This window comes from Myxine glutinosa, chromosome 12 (assembly GCF_964187855.1).
Source record: "Myxine glutinosa chromosome 12, kmMyxGlut1.1, whole genome shotgun sequence".
Taxonomy (NCBI): Eukaryota; Metazoa; Chordata; class Myxini; order Myxiniformes; family Myxinidae; genus Myxine; species Myxine glutinosa.
In genome coordinates this window covers 43,802,992-43,822,742 of record NC_136272.1, presented here as the reverse complement: position 1 = coordinate 43,822,742, position 19,751 = coordinate 43,802,992, and the positions used below count along the sequence as shown (strand labels likewise).

Here is a 19,751-nt window from a genome sequence, read left to right as displayed (position 1 = left end):
CACACACTACACACACACCTTTGCAGAATACAAGAGATATATATATATATATATATATATATATATATATATATATATATATATATATATATATATATATATATATATATATATATATGTACCAGCTGAAGTACCCGGCTTCGCCCGGGTTGAATAAGAATAATACAAATATATGATGAAAAGAACATGTATATTTTAGAGCAATATCGCAGTACATTTCCTACATGACGTTTTTTCAATTTTCAATTTCTCAAAACCTCTGGGTATACAACATTTCTGGTTTTCTTACTTGGTGCCAAGACATAAAGATTGCTTGGTTTTCCAACCCTCAAGCAGCCCACGTACAGCTGGCCATGGGCAAATACTTGTTCTGTGAAGTTCAGGCCGACAACCTTCATTGATTGCCCCTGCGCCCTGTTGATGGACATAGCAAAACATAGCCTGATGGGGAACTGAATCCTCTTGAAGGAGAATGGAAGGTCAGGTGGAATAAGTGGTATCCTTGGAATGAATACTTTCTCTCCTCTGTATTGTCCTGAGAGGATGGTTGCCTCTAGGACATGTGGCATCAATTGCTGGATTGTCAATCGTGTTCCATTACACAGCTTTTGTGGATCAAGATTCCTTAGAAGCATGATTGGTGCTCCCACCTTGAGAATCAACCTGTGTGTTGGGAGTCCTTGAGGCTGACGACTGTTGAGAAACTCAGTTGGGAGGTTTACTGCCTGATCTTCATGTCACTTTGTCAAGAGAATCATAATTTATTTCATGACCGGGCAGCGAACGTCATTATGTGCGACATTACGTCACTCCTACGGACGTGAAAACATTTGTTTTCCTTAAAAATATATTTAAAATAAATAAAATAGTACATAAATTAACAATAAAAGAAGCTAAAAAACAATTTAAAATTCAATAAAAAGCACATTAAAAATATATAAATATGTACGTACAGTATACTGTACGTACGCGCAACTGCTGATTCTCATTCAAAACAGAGGCGACGTACAGTATTCCTTTACTGTGTCTGTGTTAGCCATGGGTCCGAAGAAGGATAATGCTAGTGTTTCCAAGCGTAATGTGGTTATGATGGACGATAAGGTAAATCTGATTAAAAGGTATGGAAAAGGTGGAAAAGTGTCGGTGATAGCGCATAGACCTTATCGCGAATCGGAACCGCAATGCGTCATGGGATCGGAAAGGGGCAATAGCGCCGCCACAAACTACACCATGGAATTGCAGCTGGCCCGGTTTTTTAAACCATTGATATTAAAATAAAAAGTAGCCTATAACCACCGGAATTTAATGCCGATTCCGAATCTGTGTCTAAAACTTTTCTCCGATGTGTAGTTCTTGAGTTATAAGCGGACATCCAGACAGACACACACACACACACACACACACACACACACACACACACACACACACACACACACACACACACACACACACACACACACACACACACACACACACACACACACACACACACACACACACACACACACACACACACTCCTCCTTTATTTTTATATATATATATATATACACAGTATATATATATATATATACACAAAATGGAGCAAGTGTATGCATCATCTGCACCTCAGAGGATTTGACCTAGGAAGCTGAAACTTTCATGGATTAATGAGGATGAGCTGAAGTTGTGCATGTGCAAATTTTGATTCCATCAAGTTTTGAATTTTTTTTTTTCCATCCATTCTGGCATTTTCTTCCTTTGGGGGAGGCGGGTGGGGGGGGGGGGGGTGGGAAGGGGGGGGGGGGGGGGGAGAGGTGCAAGATGGGACGAGGGTGGGTGCAGTTGGAATTGTTCAAGCTATACGTCTATAGCTATAGTATAACCAAAATGTATTATCTATGCACATAAGCAGTATGTATGTTTTTGCTTCATATATGTAACCAGGGTTTTTTTTTTTCTTTCTGGGAGTGATCGAGGCAGCAGTCTGTTACCTATACACTGCCCAAGTAAAGGGACATGTCAGAAGAATGTGTTGCATGCTGAGAACAAGATCACCCATAGATTATATTGATAAAAGATAACATAACAACCTGTTTCCCCCTACCCCCCACCCTCTTTCCCCCTCCGAAGGCTCCTGTAAGGAGCGGGTGCTTCGACAAGTGTAATTAACGACTGCTCTTGGAGGAAATGTTTAAAGCATTACAATTAAAAACCAACCAGAACTAGTTAAATTATGGAACTTAAAAAAAATACTTACAGGGTGTCCTCAAAATCTTGTTCTGGTTTGGTTATAATAAAATGTTAAAACTCGAAGACTGGAATGCAAAATTCAGCAAAGTAATCAGGCTGGAGCCATTTGGAGCACAGCTAGCATTGTGTGCTTCCCTCTCTCTTCCCATCTTGTCTCCCGCTCCCTCTATCATATGTTTTATGTGTCAGTTTGTCTTTTTATGATTAAGGCTAGCTCTTACACGAGCCTCGATCTTGTATTAAAAAAAAAAAAAAAAAAAACTCACAGCGACAAGCAGCCACACACACCAGCACTCCCACCTCATTGTACTCCTGGAAAATCTGCGAAACATTAAAAAAAAACAAAAAAAAAACGCATTGTAAATGGGTATATGATAAAGCACCCCTTGGTCATTTGTACATCGTACAATACTCGACCTCGTTGCTGGTTGCCTGCCTGACATCCGTTATGCGAGGCAAGTTATAGGAACGTTACGAAGCTTCATTCATGGAACTCTAAATGGTCTTTCCTTCAACATTCCTTTTGACAAAATAAACCTTAAACTGTTCGAGGCAAACTGGTTCTGTAATGAGGATGTGAATTTGGGAATGGATAAACAGCTTAAACGAGGTTGGTGTAGGTGTCACTTAAACACACTCACTGGGCGACTGACAACAGTCGATCTTACCCCTTGCAAGAGAGAAACGCCAACGGTGTCTATAAATCCGACAGAGCTCAAGTCCAAAACGATGGCCTGTATGAGCTGCGCACGCTGGGAATCGTCCAAGTCTTCCACCGCCGCAGCGCTCAACTCATAAGTCTCTTCTGCTGGCACATCCAGAGGGATGGGCACGTGGCCGATCTCCGTAACGTTCCCTTCTTCGCTATGGTTTGTGTTCAGTCCATTCTGTAAGACCTATGGTTTCATCCCGTCATCAACACTAAACATCCAGATATCAAGAAGTTGTTGAAGAGGAACAACATAATTACGCAAAAAAATTCGTTTGCAGAAAAAGTCTAGAGTTACAAAAGTGAAGGGAATAAAACTCCCACCACTCTTTCTCCATTGCAATATTTTGCTTCTGACCGTTACTCACGTTCATTCCGGGAGAAGACCCTGCCCGACGTGCTTCCTTGCGTTTTCGTTTGGCTTCGGCTCTTTTACTGCACGTGATGAGTTTTCTTGCATCCACACCCGTCTGTCTCGCAGAAGGAGATGGCAAAGTTAAAAATCCGGTTTATATAATAGCCAGAGGCAGACATACAATTAAAGGAAAGGCCAATATTGTTGGAAAAGTCAAGTGAAACCTGAGATGAACCTTATGAACGAGAGCTTTTAAAAAATTGTCCGAGTTTGCAAAGTACAACGAGCTGTTCGTCTGGAAGATCTTTACACCGTGTATCTCCTGAGCCTGTCGAACAAAAAAAAAAAAAACAAGAAGAAAAACATTGCTTTAAAAAAATCCATTGATAACATTCTGCAACCGTTGGTCCGATTGACAGGAAATTTTCACCATAGGTGCAACTCCACCACTATAATTTTTTAATGATAATTATGACGTCATAGGTCACGTGGTTCGGCCGCCACCTTGGAAAAACTAAAAACATTTGCACCTCTATATCTCTGAAAGTGCTACACAGAAAGAAAATGAGATGGCTCATTGTAAATAACTCTCCATGTGGAATAACATCTGTTAATGATGATGTCATAGGTGTCTCCATTATGACGTCATAATTCGACTAGTACAAAACTTCATCCGATCAAGATAAAATTTATTGAGCATAATATAGGGATAAATTGGAGAAAAAAATAATGATGACGTCATCAGTCACGTGGTTCAGCCGCCATGTTTGTTTAAACACAAATCCTTAAAAAACACCGAGAACATCCTGGCGAGGGTCTGCAATCCGATTGCTCTTTCTTATTCTAAAGGTTTCTTGCTGTCGGAGTAATAAAAATGGTACCTTGGAAAGCTAATCGATTTACTTGGAACAAAAATTTCAAAGTTGTAAAATGTCATGTCAAGTTAACGTGGAGCTTAATGTAGCAGTTCCAACAGTTAAAAAAAAAAAACACCATGGTGTCAATACCCCCTCCCTGCTCGAGGTCTTGCTTCTTATTCGCATGACCGACAGACGCATGTCTGTTCAGTAAAAGTAACAACCGTTCTTCGGGAGCGAAAATAATGGGCCAATACCTGCGCCCTCCGGGTGGGGTCAGTGGTTATATTGCACTATTCATTGCACACTTGCATTGCACGATTCTCCATGTGCAGGCAGAAAAACTCGTCATCTCAGGTGAGGGAGGGAGGGCGGCGGTTAGAGGATGATTGAGGGATTAGGGAAGGGTGGAGGGGGAAGAAGGGAGAGATTGGCCCAGCCGTTTTCAATTCTACATTAAATCAGATGTACCTACATACACACGTACAGAGAATTGCCTTTTGTTAGTATGATTCTATGACAGCAGGCACCATTTAGGATAAAAACCACCTTTAGAGGCCATTTTACCCCGCAAAGCGGGGGTTGGCCTTTTTCGGGAACCGTGGTTGTTGTTGTTTTTGTTGGTCCCCTTTTTGAAGCAATATTTTACGGCCGGATGCCCTTCCTGCCGCCAACCCTTTTTGTCACCTTTTACGACAAGCAGGGAATTACCAGAGAACTGGTACTCAATTTGCCAACCTCGGAAGGATGACAGGCTGAGTCAAGCCCCCTGGCGTTAATTCAGCGATCGACCGGGATTCGAACCCAGGATCCTAGGATCCTAAGCTGGCACCCTAGCCGCTAGCCCAACACCAGGCACCATTTAGGATAAAGCGTGATAAACACTGAAGGAACAGACAAAATTATATACAGTATAGTAGTACTTATCAAAGCATTGGAGAGAGAAAAGTACAGGTAAGGAGCACTCAAACATGAACCACAGCCACGATGATTGAAATAACAACTACGTACAACTATCGGGGCTGCCTCTTCACAGTGTTTGTACCGACCAATGCTATAAGGGGGCCAAATTTTCCCCACTCTTTGTTACCCGATTTCATCAGGTCAGCGCTGCCACGGTTAGAGCGCCAATCGGCACACTTCATCTATATGTACCCCTCACACAAACACTCAAATCACTGCAAGCCCTTTTTTGGGGAGTGACCTCCCTTCTCTTTCTAGCAGGAGACATAGAAACTAACCCAGGGCTCACCACAATATACATTTACCCAACATATAAAACTCGCATCACTGTCTCCAGGGACAGAGGGGATTCCATCCATGGCATGAGGTGCGGTGAATGGTTCCATCTGGAATGGGACTACACACATATATGGGCCTGCCACTTCAGGTATCGACTGAATACAAGCTCAGACCCAAACAACAACATGCCTACACAAATACACCACCCGATACATCAGCTGCACATAACCAACCATCACCCCAAAAACACACGGAAACTTCATATCCTCCAATACAACGCAGACGGCCTCATCAGCAAGGCCAAATAACTTAGACTTCACTCTCACAAAAAAATATTCAGATCGTCATCATATTAAAAACCAAATTGCATCAGAAAAACAAAACACCGACCATTCCCAACTAGACACTGATAACGCACAGACAGACCGGATGCCGGAGGTGGAGGCCTCATCACATCCGTACACAAGTCAAATAGACACACAGATATCACGCAAGACACAAACACTCCTAACCACCAGCCAACACCCTTCAACCCTTCAAAATTAAAACTGGTAACAAAGAACACACGAACATCATAAACATTTACAAACCACCAGACACCCCCCACTGTACCAACTAAATACCACAACCACAGAGCATCTACTCCCTCCCAAACACAATCACACAAGAGGACTTCAACGCCAAAGACGTGGCCTGGTACACCCACCACCAACCAAACATCCAAATCATTGCCACACAACAACATTTGTTATTCATACCCTAACAAACCAAACCAACACACAGTCACACATACACACCTGGTTACAATAACTCATCACCAGACATAACATTCTGTTGTCCATCACCTTCCACCACAACCATGTGGAGAACAGTGCAACAACTGCCTTCAGATCACCTACCCATTATACTTACCACAAACAAAAAATATTCACCAATTACAAAGAGCAATGTGGGACAATTTGAAACATGACACTGAACAAGAATTCCAACAACTCAACAATAACATCACCAACTTTGACATCCACATCAAACAGTTCAATATTATCACAACCGCAGCTACCAAATACATTCCAAAGGGTGATGATGAAAAACACGTCCCCAACTACGTGCCAACAAATAACACACCAACAACCAACGAGAAAACTTAAAATACAACGCGCCAACACCCAAATAGAAAGTAGAAAGGATTCAAGCACTAAACACAGAAATAAACAAAGTATTTGTGAAAAAACAAACAAAAAAAACCTGGCACTCCCTTCTACACACAACACCACTCAACCAAGACTAAACACTTGTACAAAATTCATAAACAGCATCACGAACTCCAACAGTGGCATAACACTTTCACATGCAGCCATATCTAGCACAGACAACATACCATCAGATAAAAAACAATCTAACATTCTCAGACCATGACACAAACACAAGGCACATAACCAGAAAAGAGGAAATAAGTATTACAAGACGCAAACTCAGCAACCAATTTGAGCACACCACCACGCCATCCACTTCCTTACAAACAAACAAAAATCATCAAAAATGTTCACGCTATCGGCCCTGACATCTTAAAAACACCTGGAACCCACACGCCATAGCAGCCCTTACTGGAACAGCACTCGGTAGAGTGCAAACCTCCGCCAGGCTGAACAGTTTTCGTTTTGTATCCCACTGATAGGCCAGATCTGGATCCGAACATGAACCAAAATCGAATCGGCTTGTTCTGGTCACTTAACCAACTCATCCACCAAATTATGTCCGAATCCATCCACAACATTTTGGGATCTCATGCTACATATTGCTTTTGGCCCTATTTCTCAATTCTGAAGAATCAATTTTAAAATTCTCGTGTCACGATCTTCACGAAAATCTAATAAATTCGTCCTCGTCACACACCCAACCCTGTCCACCAAATCAATCCATAACTTTATGAGATATCATGCTCAACCTGGTGTAGGGTTTATGAACCAGGTGTAAATGAACCGGAACTAATGAAGCACTGCACATAACCAATGAATTGCCTATCATGCAAATTGTCGTACGTAGCTTTTAAAGGCAAGACATCACTCACACGATACTTTCCGAATGGAGTCCCTCAAGTCCCTGAGTCCCTCAAGTCCTTTCAATCCACTCTTTAATCGTTTCATGCACGGCATTCCACAACCATCCAAAAACATACAAATAGTCTCGTATGCGGAAGATGTAACCAAAACCTCCACCCATAGCAAAAACAACATAGCCACAGCACAACTTCAACCCTTCCTCAGCACCTGACAAACCTGGCTCACCATCAACAGACTAAAAGTAGTCCCCTGAAAATCGATAACAAAGTCACTTTCCACAAATTACAACGATAAACATAGCGCTGCACCACATGTCACATTGTACAAAATCCCTATCCCCCCTCACACAAACCAAACAAAAATACTCAACAACACTTCGAACACATCCATGATGATCTTCGCACTGACTTCGGACACCACAAAGAAACAACCTCACTTATACAGAAACTACATTAGATCTGTCATTGACCATGCCAACTCATCCCAGGCCTCCAAACAAACATATCTCAACACCCACTCTCAACACAGATCATACAAAACAAAGCCCTTCGCATCACATAATCACAGGTTGAACATTAACAACACCCAACGAGCACTAACACAGAGAGGTAAAAATGTTAAAAATAAAACCACTTGGACATGATAGGTATGCAGTTCCTTGCAGCTACAAGTGCCAACACTAATCACCCGCACCACTATATGTCCAACCACACACACAGCCAAGACACATTAAGACTACACCACAAACACACTACAACGACATCCTTCAAAAATCTCACTATCAATCAATGACAATTCCAATAAATATCCCCGATTGGGCTGACTGTCGTCTCTTGAGGTTGTAGTTCAAACCTCTGCTGATTTGGGGGAATGTCCCTGATCCCCTGGGAAGCTGAAATCGAAAAATCTAAGACCGAGCAATCCTGCAGACTATCGAGCAGAAGGGCTGTACAGGGGTTCAGAAGAATCGCTTGGTAAATAATGGATGAGTATGGATCTGAAGTTTGGTGGGGTAACACCCTGGGAGCCCGCATAAACCAAAATCGAAAAAAATTGAAGCCCGTGCGATTGTGCAGGTCATCAAGTATTGTATTGTATAGCATCAAGTATAGGGCTGTATTGGGATTCAAAGCAATCGGTTGGTAAATAAGGGTTTAGTAGGGATCTGAAGTTTGGGTGTGGGGGAGGGAAGGGGGCAGGGCTGTCTTGCCCCCATGATCCGAAATCGAACCCCGAGCGATTGTGCGGAATACTGTCTTGTATTCATTTGTCACATTTCAGAACAATCAGCCGGGTGATAAGGGAGCAGTAGGAAAAATAGCAAAAAGTTGAAGGACGGACAGACAGACAGACATGAGGATATCATGACCAATTTTATAAATTAATCTCTTCCAGAATCAAGATGAGATGACCTAAAAATACATCACCATCAACAACGTACGACTGGCCTGACCACCAGGACCAGCCCTCATCTAACAGCCATCGCTGCGGTGTATACTGCAATAAAAGTCTTAAGAATTTATCAATGTAAAAGGAGCAGCAAAAATGGCAATGTGTGAATCGGTGCTTACCTCAGGGTATTCTTCCACATCCTGATATAGATTGGTGTCAGAAATTTGCCCCAGCAAGGAATATTTCGTTCTGTCGAAAAACGATGCAACACAGCCTCCACCTCTATGCTCACATGCCGGATCAAGGGCTGAAGGCACCGCACCTCAAAATTCATTCTCAAACCGAAATGATCAAGTTTAGCAACACATGGAAACATCACCGGGTTACTTCATCCACGAAGCTCGTTGAAACAGACATTGCAGGGCCATTTGATTACAAACAGTCTATGATGGATTCGTCACCCAGACCCCTTACCATTACCTCCACAAGATACTTACAGCTGTGTGCGCAGTAGTATTGTTAAAAGCGCAAACACCACGGCGACAGCCAGGCCCATGTCCAGGCCGAGCAGCAAGGTGGCAATGAAGGTCACGGTCCACACAGCCTGAGGACAGAAAAAAAAAGAAACAAAAATGGGAGAGTTGTATGGAGTTTACAAAGCAAACTATAATTACAATATGAATTCAAATAACTTTTAATAATTTTTAATTTGCCTCAGGATACCGAGACCCTCCCCTCCTGCCCTTCCTTTCTCCATTATGTCATGTACGATACATGATGTCCTTGGCTTTCATCCTTAACATCAAATGCAAGTGGAAGCTATTTCCTGAGGTTTTAAGGGTGTAGGAAAGGTTTAAAGCAAACAAAACTCAAATCCAAGTCAAAATCCGAGGAGGTGGAAGAGTTGTTACAAAATAATGAGTGTAAAAACGCGGGTGCATTACCAGGTCAACGCGATTCACCCTCCATAAACGAGGAACATCTCTGAACTGTATGAACATCCCTTTGAGATTCACCAGCACAATCGCAGCAAGAACTGTCTGGGATGATCAGACAATTATTACGAAGTGGAAAGGGGTAGAGGTGTGAGGGGAAGGGAGACAAGTCACAAAATAGATGAGAAAGACGTGCACGTGCGTCACTGCAACGCAGGCAGGCATCACATCATGAGAGAGAGAGAGAGAGAGATAGCCGACACCACTCACCCTAGGAAGATTTTCAAACAGATCCCCGATGCAAATGATGACAACCATGACTATGATGGCCGAAACGAGACTCGCCACCTGGAATGGTCACAAAGACACCCAAACTGCAATGTGGAGGATTATTCTTTTTGAAAATTTGCACAGACGTTCAATGTGTTCACTTTTGTAATTTAATAAAATGCAAAAGGTACATGACGGATTGTGTGCCATTGACATGATAGGCCTCCCACCCCTATTATAGCTGAAGCTCATGGAAGAGCTTGTACATGTGCCATGCAGAGGACAAGAACATTTGGAGAAAAGTTAAAACAAACGTCAAGGAGGTAAGATACATCACTGTGCATTTACTTGTAGTACCCCGCTCCCTCTGGGAGCGTCAGCTTATCATCCTCTGTGGGGGTATATACAGTCGTGGCCAAAAATATTGGTACCCTTGCACATTTTTCAAGTTACAATTTTCTCTAAAAATAAGTTGAAATTGACAAAAGTATTTGGTCTCCACAATTCTTTATTTCACTGTTAATATGACAGAACCTTTGTTTTTGATTCAGAACTTAACATATCTTTTTAAATCAGAAAATAAAAAGAAATGGCATTGACAAAAATTATTGACACCCTCGGCTTAATATTTGGTATCACGGCCTTTGGACAAAATAACTGCAGTCAAGCGCTTCCTATAGCCATGAATGAGCTTCCTACACCCCTCTACTGGCAGTTTGGCCCACTCTTCTTGTGCAAACTGCTCCAGTTCTCCCAGATTTTAAGGGTACCTTCTCCCAACTGCTGTTTTCAAATCTCCCCACAGGTGTTCAATGGGATTTAGATCTGGAGACATTGCTGGCCACTTCAGAACAGTCCAGTGTTTTGTCTTCAACCATTCCTGGGTGCTTTCTGAAGTGTGTTTGGGGTCATTATCCTGCTGCAAGACCCATGACCTTCAACAGAGACCCAGCTTTCTGACATTGGGTTGAACATTGCACTCCAAAATGCCTTGGTAATCTCCTGATTTAATGATGCCATGCACACATTCAAAGCTCCCAGTGTCAGAGGCAGCACAGCAACCCCAAAACATCACTGAACCTCCTCCATGTTTGACTATAGGGAAGGTGTTCTTTTCTTTGAAGGCTTCATTTTGTTTTCTGTAAACATAGAGATGATGTGCTTTACCAAAAAGCTCCAATTTGGTCTCATCTGTTCACAGGACATTCTTCTAGAAGGATTTTGACTTGTTCAGGTGTGTTCTGGCAAACTCCAGTCGGGATTTCTTACGTCTCTCTATCAGCAGTGGGGTCTTCCTGAGTCTCTTACTATAGAACCCTCTTTCAGCGAGTTGGCCACGGATGATGCGAGTTGAAACTGGCGTACCTTTGTGTCCGAAGGTCAGCTTGAATCTGTTTGGCAGTTGATCGAGGTGCTTTCTACACCATTTGAACAATCCTTCGCTGCAATCTTCGATCAAGTTTTCTCTTGCGTCCACGTTCAAGGAGGTTGGCTGCAGCGCCATGGGCCTTAAACTTCCTGATAAGATTGCATATGGTGGACACAGGAACATCAAGGTCTCTGGAGATGGACTTGTAGCCTTGAGATTGTCCATGATTGGGTACAATCTTGTCTGACCTCCTCAGACAATTCTCTGGTTTGCTTTCTCTTCTCCATGCTCATTGCAGTACTCACAGTGACACAAAACAGCAGAATGACTCCTTTTCTCCATTCAAAGTGGTTGAATGAGTGATTAGTTTTATTGCAGGCACCTGCAACTCACCACAGGTGAGTTCAATTCCAAAGTAAAGGAGAATCACCTGCTTGAAATCGAATTATTTCTAACAACTTCTAAAAGGTGCCAATAATATTGTCCGGGCCATTTTAGGATTTCTGTGTGGAATAAGCTGAGATTTTGTAATTTTTTCAGCTTTTTTTTTTTTTTTGTTCCACTGCAAACCAAAGAAATACAAATGTGGATACCAAAATATTTTTTTAATTTCAACAATTTTCTGGAAGAAATGGTGCATTATTTGAAAAAAGTGCAAGGGTGCCAATATTTCTGGCCACGACTAGATTACTGTAGATCTAGGCTCGGGTCTATTAGTCTGTGGGAGATGCGATAAGCATTTAATGCCTCAAGGGCGTCGGGTTTCCTTCCTCTCAGTTTCATGTTGAACAGCAGTAGTGACTGTCTAAAAAGGTAAACATCCGTGTTTGTGGTTTATTATGTATATATATATTTTTTAACTTCTGGTAGAGGTGCCCCCATGAAACGTCATGATAAACTATCCATACATCTTAACAGGGATTTTGCCCAAGGTGGAAAACCCCTTTGGATGGGGAGCAAATGAAATGTCTACAACCTCAATCGTGTGACCCTCAGTCCTCGTCAAGTTTGTCCGAGATAAATAACGGACAAATGTATAGACAGACACTAAATTGTGTATTTTAGCATGACTACAAGGACATTATGTGATGTCGATGCACTTTTACCCGAACCACAGCACCGTATGTGACCTAAACCAGGGATTCGGCCACAGGGCAGAGGGTCCCAGAAGAAAATCGCAAGCAGGCCACTCATATGGACATTTCCTTGTAAAATTAGACAAATAATTCAACATACACAGGGTGGCCAAGAAATAACTGACACATTTAAAATTCAAGTGAGATCCTAAGCAATGCTTGTTTATTTATATTACAGATTATAAAGGACTCATGTAGGATTTACTAACATGGAGAAGTGAACAAATATCGAAAGAGCAAGAACCCTAGAACTCTATTTCAAGTCCGGTTCAATAATCCAGGTTCAAAGAGACTTACAATTAATTTACAATGTTTACAAAACGCTTCGTGAAACTGCTGGTGCATAACCCTCACCTTCTCTGGGACAACCCGTAAGTGCCCGTATGCCTAACGATATTGCAGTTGTGCACGTAGCCATTAAGTGTAGTCCACGCCGTTCGATAAGAAAACGGTCACAGGCATTGAACATGAGGAGAACGTCCCTCAAGAACATGCCGACGGATGATTACCTCTGCCACCGCAGGTGGATGGAGGTTATGTTTTCATCCCAGTCTGTTTGTTTGTGAACAGGATATCTCAGAAAATTGTGGATGGATTCGAAGGAAATTTGGCAGAGAGTGTGACAAGGACGAAATGATTCGATTTTTAGAAGATTCGGATCCGGCGACTAGAATTTTTAAAGTGATTCTTCATCATTGGGATATAGGGCCAAAAAGGATACATAGCAGGGTATCTCATGACTTTGTGCACAGATTTGGATGAAACTTGGTGAACCGGTTGGGTTCGTGACACGGACGAATCGATTCGATTCTGGTGAAGATCTGAATATGGATTCGGATATGAGAGTTATTTAATTCTTAAGTGATTCTTCATCATTGAGAGATCTGGCAAAAAGCGATTATATAACATGATATTTTAAAAAGTTATGGACGAGTTATGACTGAACTTGGTGGATAAGTTAGTTAGGTGACAAGAACAGGCCGATTATATTTTGGTTCAGGTCCGAATCCAGATCCGGCCTATCAGTGGGACGCAAAACAAACCGTTCAGCCTGGCGGAGGTGTGCGCTCTACCGAGTGCCCTTCGAGTTTGCACATGTTTCCGTACAAAAGTCTAGTGGATCACAAACTTACTGATGTTGATAAAAACGAAGCCGGCTGGAATGTTATGAAACATTTATTCAGAGGAGCGAGGATGATTTCAGGTTTATTGGGAGACCGATAATGTCGGATGAAGCTCTTTTCTAGCTCTCGTGTTGTGTCAATAAGCGGAACTCCTGATTTTGAGCAGAAGAAAAGCCTCAGCGGCTCCACCAATGACCTTTACACAATCGACGCATCACTGTGTGGCGTGGCATTTTGTTTGCATAAAATGAAAATGGTGGACATGGATTTCAAGACCAGGGTAACTGACGTAATCTCCTCAGACTTGTTTTGTATGATAGGCTAATATTCTCATTTTCTGTTAAAAGGCTCTTTTTACATCCATAATAATAAAAGAGAATGTGTATCAGTCCATCAGGCAGTCCGTCTCCTCCAATAACTCCAAAACCATGAAACCTAGCAGACCCAATCTTTGCATGCATACTTATCAAACTCCAAGGGAGTGAATTAATAAAACTGCGTGTTTTGAAGATCATTTATGCTAAAATGTACACTAAAACTAGACACAGGCGTAAATTTGGTCAGCCCACGTTCAGGTCGCTCTTAATTCGACCATTTCGTCTGTTCAACCCAAGTATGCCTTGCCTCAGACCAGGTCGGTTTCTGTACAATAAAGCTTAATCTCTCTGAATGGTAATTATAGATCCATCTTCATACCTACTAGTCGCTGTATTCCTGTGTACGTCGCAATGCTTATAAACGCTGGTGTTCTTGCCTTTATTTAATTTCCACGATCGAGAATCTGTTCACCTGAACCAAATTTTAACTGCAGAATTGACCTCAGCAGCAGTTACGACTATTGATAAAAGTGTTCATTTGGGTGTGTGTGTGTGTGTGTGTGTGTGTGTGTGTGTGTGTGTGTGTTCATGAAGCATAACAGATCATTCCACGCCTCTCACTCCCCCACCCATCTCCCTCACTCCCCCACCCATCTCCCTCACTCCCCCATCCATCTCCCTCACTCCCCCACCCATCTCCCTCTCTCCCCCACCCATCTCCCTCTCTCCCCCACCCATCTCCCTCACTCCCCCACCCATCTCCCTCACTCCCCCACCCATCTCCCTCACTCCCCCACCCATCTCCCTCACTCCCCCACCCATCTCCCTCACTCCCCCACCCATCTCCCTCACTCCGCCACCCATCTCCCTCACACCCCCACCCATCTCCCTCACTCCCCCACCCATCTCCCTCACACCCCCACCCATCTCCCTCACTCCCCCACCCATCTCCCTCACTTCCCCACCCACTCTCTCACTCCCCCACCCATCTCCCTCTCCCCCACCCCTCTCTGTATTTCCCTCCCCTCCCTCTTTCTCTCTCTCTCTCTCTCTCTCTCCTCCCCACCCAACCCACCCCACCACCCCCCCCTCCCCCACCCCTCTCTCTCTCTATCCCTCCTCCTCTATCTCCCGCACTCTCCTCACATTCCCGTCACGAAGTGACTCCATGTTACCCAGCAACGCCGGGTACCTTTGCTAGTTAAATATAAATTTGTTAGGTATTTCTTGGCCACCCTGTACAAACAAGAAACATGATAATTAATAGCAGAAAATCTCCTCCAAGAAGAAAGTTCCTGTCGATAAAGTTAAAGCCACAACCAAAAAAAAAAAGCAACGTGTCCAAAGGACACGGCTATGGCTTTTTGCCCACGGCGTGTGTTGAACCTACCTGGGTTTTCCCTCCGGTGTTGTCCTGCAGCATGGAGCGAGACATGGAGCAGGAGATGGGGAAAGTCTCAAAGAAAGAACCAACTGTGTTACTCAGACCGATGGCCAGCAACTCCTACACAAAGTAGCGAGGGTGAAGTGATCAATTTAGTGACGAATGTTTGATGTTTGTCTTAATCATGAAATATAAACTTTAACCACTTTAATATGAGAGGTTAAAATGTAAATTAAATCAGCATGAAAAGAGGGATTGACAATGGAGAGGAGAGTTGTGCATGACAGGTGGGATACAGGGAAGTGAATAAAAAAACGAACATACCTGGTTGCCATCAATCTGGTCGCCGTACTTCAGAGCGAACATCTTTCCTATGGAAGCCGTGAGGGAAAAACTGACAATCGCGATGGCAATGGCATCGACTAACAAGGATCCCATGAGTGAGGTTGATGGAACCACAGGTGATCTCAGGCTATTTTGTGGAGGGGGAGACAGCAGCAACAGGAAGGGAGTGCGAGTCGGTGAGCAAGCACGGCTTATAGTGAGTAAATGCAAAAGCAATGAGGTTTCTTCCTCGTGAAACGTCTTTTACCATCAGAGAAAGTACATTCTTTGAAACCATCTTACTATAATTCACCAAATGTCTGTCCGTCTGTTCCCAGGTACCGCAAAAACGACTGAACCGATCACAACGAAATTTTGGGTGGGTAATCCTGGGACGCCCTGGAGTAAAATAGGCTATATTGTTTTTCCAATTTTTTTTCCCCAATTTTTCCTATTTTCCAGTTTTTCCAAACACGATGGAATAATATTTCCCGATATGAACAGTGATGTGGCTTTTATTGAAATTCCACAAATACTGTTTAGACTTTGATGATTTGCGTGTGATATGATTTAACGGATGTTTATATAAATCGTTTAAAATAAAAAAAGCCTTCAATTTCTGATATTTTGCCTTTTCATTTGGGCCTCCCAATTGAAGCCCCGCCCGTAGGGTAGGTACCGTTGCTAGTCTTACAATAATTCACCAAATGTCTGTCCGTCTGTTCCCAGGTACCGCAAAAACGGCTGAACCGATCGCAACAAAATTTTGAGTGGGTAATCCTGGGACCCCCTGGAGTAAAATAGACTATATTGTTTTCCCAATTTTTCCAATTTCCAATTTTCCAGTTTTTCCAAACACGATGGAATAATATTTACCAATATGAACAGTGTTGTCGCTTTTCTTGAAATTCCACAAATACTGTTTAGATTTTCATGATTTCCGTGTGATATGATTTAACGGATGTTTATATAAATCGTTTAAATTTAAAAAAGGCTTCAATTTCTGATATTTTGCCTTTTCATTTGGGCCTCCCAATTGAAGCCCCGCCCATACGGCAGGTACCGTTGCCAGTAGGTAGAAATTTGAAAGGCAAGAGTTTGAAACCACCTCAAAAATAACAAAAATAATCCGAATCCAAAAACTCTTCGGATGGGCAGATATTCTTAACTGCTCCAAGCAGCTAACAAAACAGCCATTCCGAGGTCAGTTTTTCATTCTAGGGACTCCATCAATTAATTATTTTTCCCAACATCCACATTCTCACAAGGCCTATGACTCATCGCAGACAGGTCAACAGGCTGTCTTTTTACTGCCTCTCCTCCAACATAGACCACTCTGCTCTCTCGGCCCTCCGACCCTGCACAGCTCCTACAGCATGCATAAGTTCTTCCAGTGACCTCCTCTATTTAAACTCTCAAAATCTAGACTCATACAACAACAACAGCAACAACAACAGGCATTATAAGACCATTTCCCTGCTAGAGTGGGGGTTAGCCTTACGGTCCCCATGACAATCTTCTCCATTTTGCCCTATTTTCTGCATCTCTCCTTGTTAACCCCAACCCCTGCTCTTGGGCCAACCCCTGCTCTGCAGGGAAAAATGGCCTCTAAAGGTGGTTTTTTTTTCCTCTCCTTGTTAACCCCCTTGCCCGCATTTCTTCTTCCACCATCTTTAGCCAAGTCTTTCTCGGTCTTCCCCGTCCTCCACTTCCTTCGACATTCATTTCCATCACTCTTCTCAACCAGTCACTTTCATCCTTCCTCAACACATGACCAAACCATCTCAACCTGTTCCTCTTCACAGCATCAATCACAGGCTCTATTCCCATCACCTTTCGCAATTCATCATTTGTCTTCCTCTCTCTCAACGATACTCCGCACATCCACCGAACCATTCGCATTTCCACCCTTTCCAGCCTTCGTTGCTGCTCTACGTTCATTACCCATGTCTCGCTCCCATAAATCATAACACTTCTCACACATGCAGCATACACCTTTCCCTTCAGCTTCAACGACACTCCCCTCATGATCAGCACACCACTCAGTTCCCGAAACTTCTTCCATGCACATCTCACTCCAGCAACCATTGCCGAGTCTGATCCACCTTCTACATTCAGCAAGTCTCCTAGGTAGCAAAATGTTTTCACACCTTCCAGCTTCACGCCGTCTCCAAGATCCAACTCAACATTTCCTCCATCTGCAGCTCCCTCTATGCACACCTTACACTTGAATGTAGCTGCCACACTGGTTAATGACCCTCTCAAACCACTACATTTTTGATGAACCCACTCAGCGCACATTGTACATTGAATGGAGTTCACTCCGACACCCTTCCTGCACACAGCACACGGCCACTTCCCAGTTCTTTCCACCTCACCACATGCTTTACCACTTGCCATCACCTTCGTCTTTCCGATATTCACCTTCAGACCTTTTGCCTCCATACATTCCTTCCACTTACTTGTTCATCTTCTCCTTCAGTCCATCCATACTTTCTGCAATCAACACCAGATCAGCTGCATACAACAACTCCCACGGCAAACCCTCCTTTACGTCCCGAGCCAGCACCTCCATCACAGCTGCAAATAGTAGTGGACTTAGTACCAAACCCTGATGCACTCCCACCTTCACCTCAAACTCACCACTTCCCGTCCTTCGTCCTTACAGCTGTGCACGCTCTCTCATACATTGCCATCACCACTCTGATCAAGTATTCCTCCACTCCTAACTTCCTCAATGCCCATGTCACTACTTCACGTGGAACCCTATGAAATGCTTTCTCTAGATCAACAAACCTAAGAAACAACTTCTTCCTCTTCTCCATGTACTTCTCCTGCAATTGCCTTACAATAAAAAGCGCGTCTATCGTTCCTCTTCCTGGCATAAATCCAAACTGCATTTCATCGATCTTCACTTTCTTCCTTATCCTCCTCTCCAACACCCTTTCCAATACCTCCATTCCATGCTCCAATAACCTTATCGCTCGATACGAGCCGCAGTCCAGAGGGTCACCTTTCCCCTTGTATAGAGGGACGAGGGTACTCAATTCCCAATCCACTGGAATGCGGCCTTCTTTCACCACCAGTTTGCAGATCTCTGTCATTCTCTTCACACCCCAATTTGCTGCTGCCTTTAACATATCTCCCACAACTCCCGTCGGCCCTCCCACTTTTCCACTCTTCATTGCTTTTATCGCTTCGTCAACTTACTTCTCAGTTATCTCTCTGCCAGTCCTAAAACTGGGTTACTCTCTATGTTGCCATCCCATTCATTCTCTGCATTCAACAGCATTTCCATATATCTCTTCCATCTTCCTTTAATTCCATCTGGGTCCACAACGATTTGTCCCACTTCATCCTTCAAGCAGCTTACCCCCATCACATCACACCTCTCTTTCGCTATCTGCTTTGTAATCCTGAATACTGCTCTCTGACCCCCTTCCGAACCCAAGCGTTCTCCGAACATTTTCCTACATGCCTCCTGCGCCTTTGCTACCGCTTTCTTTGCAGCCTTCTTGGCTGCCTTATAACTTTTATGCTCTGACTTTTCTGCCCCTGTACCCTTCGCCTTCTGCCACTCCTTGAACTTCTTCCTCTTCTCGTCAATCCTCTTTCCAACTTTATCATCCCACCACCATGTTTCCGAGTGCCTCGGTGGTCCTTTTGTCCATCCACATACCTCACCAATGGCTCCCAACAGACTATCTTTCATTGACATCCAACCACTTTCAAGCTCAACCACATCATCCTCTACCATACCCAGCCTCTCTTTTAATGCCCCCCTCACCGTCACCTCTTTCAACCTCCACACCTTCATTCTCGGTTGGTACTTCACCCGCCGAGCTCTCCTCGCACCTTTCACCCTTATGTCGCAGACAACCAAGTGGTGCCGTGAAACAGCCTCCTCCCGCGGGATCACCTTTGTGTCCCGGAGGCGCCTCCTATCTCGCCTACGCACCATTAGGTAGTCAACGGTTGTCGTCATGTACGTGACGTGTATATAATACCTGACGTGTATGTAACAAGCTTATTATCCTCTTTCTGGAA

General features: G+C 43.5%; 1 protein-coding gene across 12 annotated transcripts in view; it reads right to left on the bottom strand.

Annotated features, from left to right (window-relative positions):
- Positions 1 to 19,751, bottom strand: part of LOC137437900 (prestin) — a 74,528-nt gene that overhangs the window by 12,972 nt on the left and 41,805 nt on the right. For 11 of the 12 annotated variants that reach the window (XM_068132616.2, XM_068132614.2, XM_078766773.1 and 8 more), the window contains 10 exons: positions 15,705 to 15,852; positions 15,387 to 15,500; positions 10,051 to 10,128; positions 9,790 to 9,885; positions 9,343 to 9,449; positions 9,025 to 9,094; positions 3,530 to 3,622; positions 3,308 to 3,409; positions 2,899 to 3,126; positions 2,497 to 2,551 (listed from right to left, as the gene is read on the bottom strand). In XM_068132616.2, coding sequence (XP_067988717.2) covers positions 2,497 to 2,551; positions 2,899 to 3,126; positions 3,308 to 3,409; positions 3,530 to 3,622; positions 9,025 to 9,094; positions 9,343 to 9,449; positions 9,790 to 9,885; positions 10,051 to 10,128; positions 15,387 to 15,500; positions 15,705 to 15,852 — 1,091 coding nt within the window. Of the gene's footprint in view, positions 1 to 1,617; positions 1,737 to 2,496; positions 2,552 to 2,898; positions 3,127 to 3,307; positions 3,410 to 3,529; positions 3,623 to 9,024; positions 9,095 to 9,342; positions 9,450 to 9,789; positions 9,886 to 10,050; positions 10,129 to 15,386; positions 15,501 to 15,704; positions 15,853 to 19,751 lie in introns of those variants that run through there. The other variant, XM_078766771.1, reaches the window with a different exon arrangement.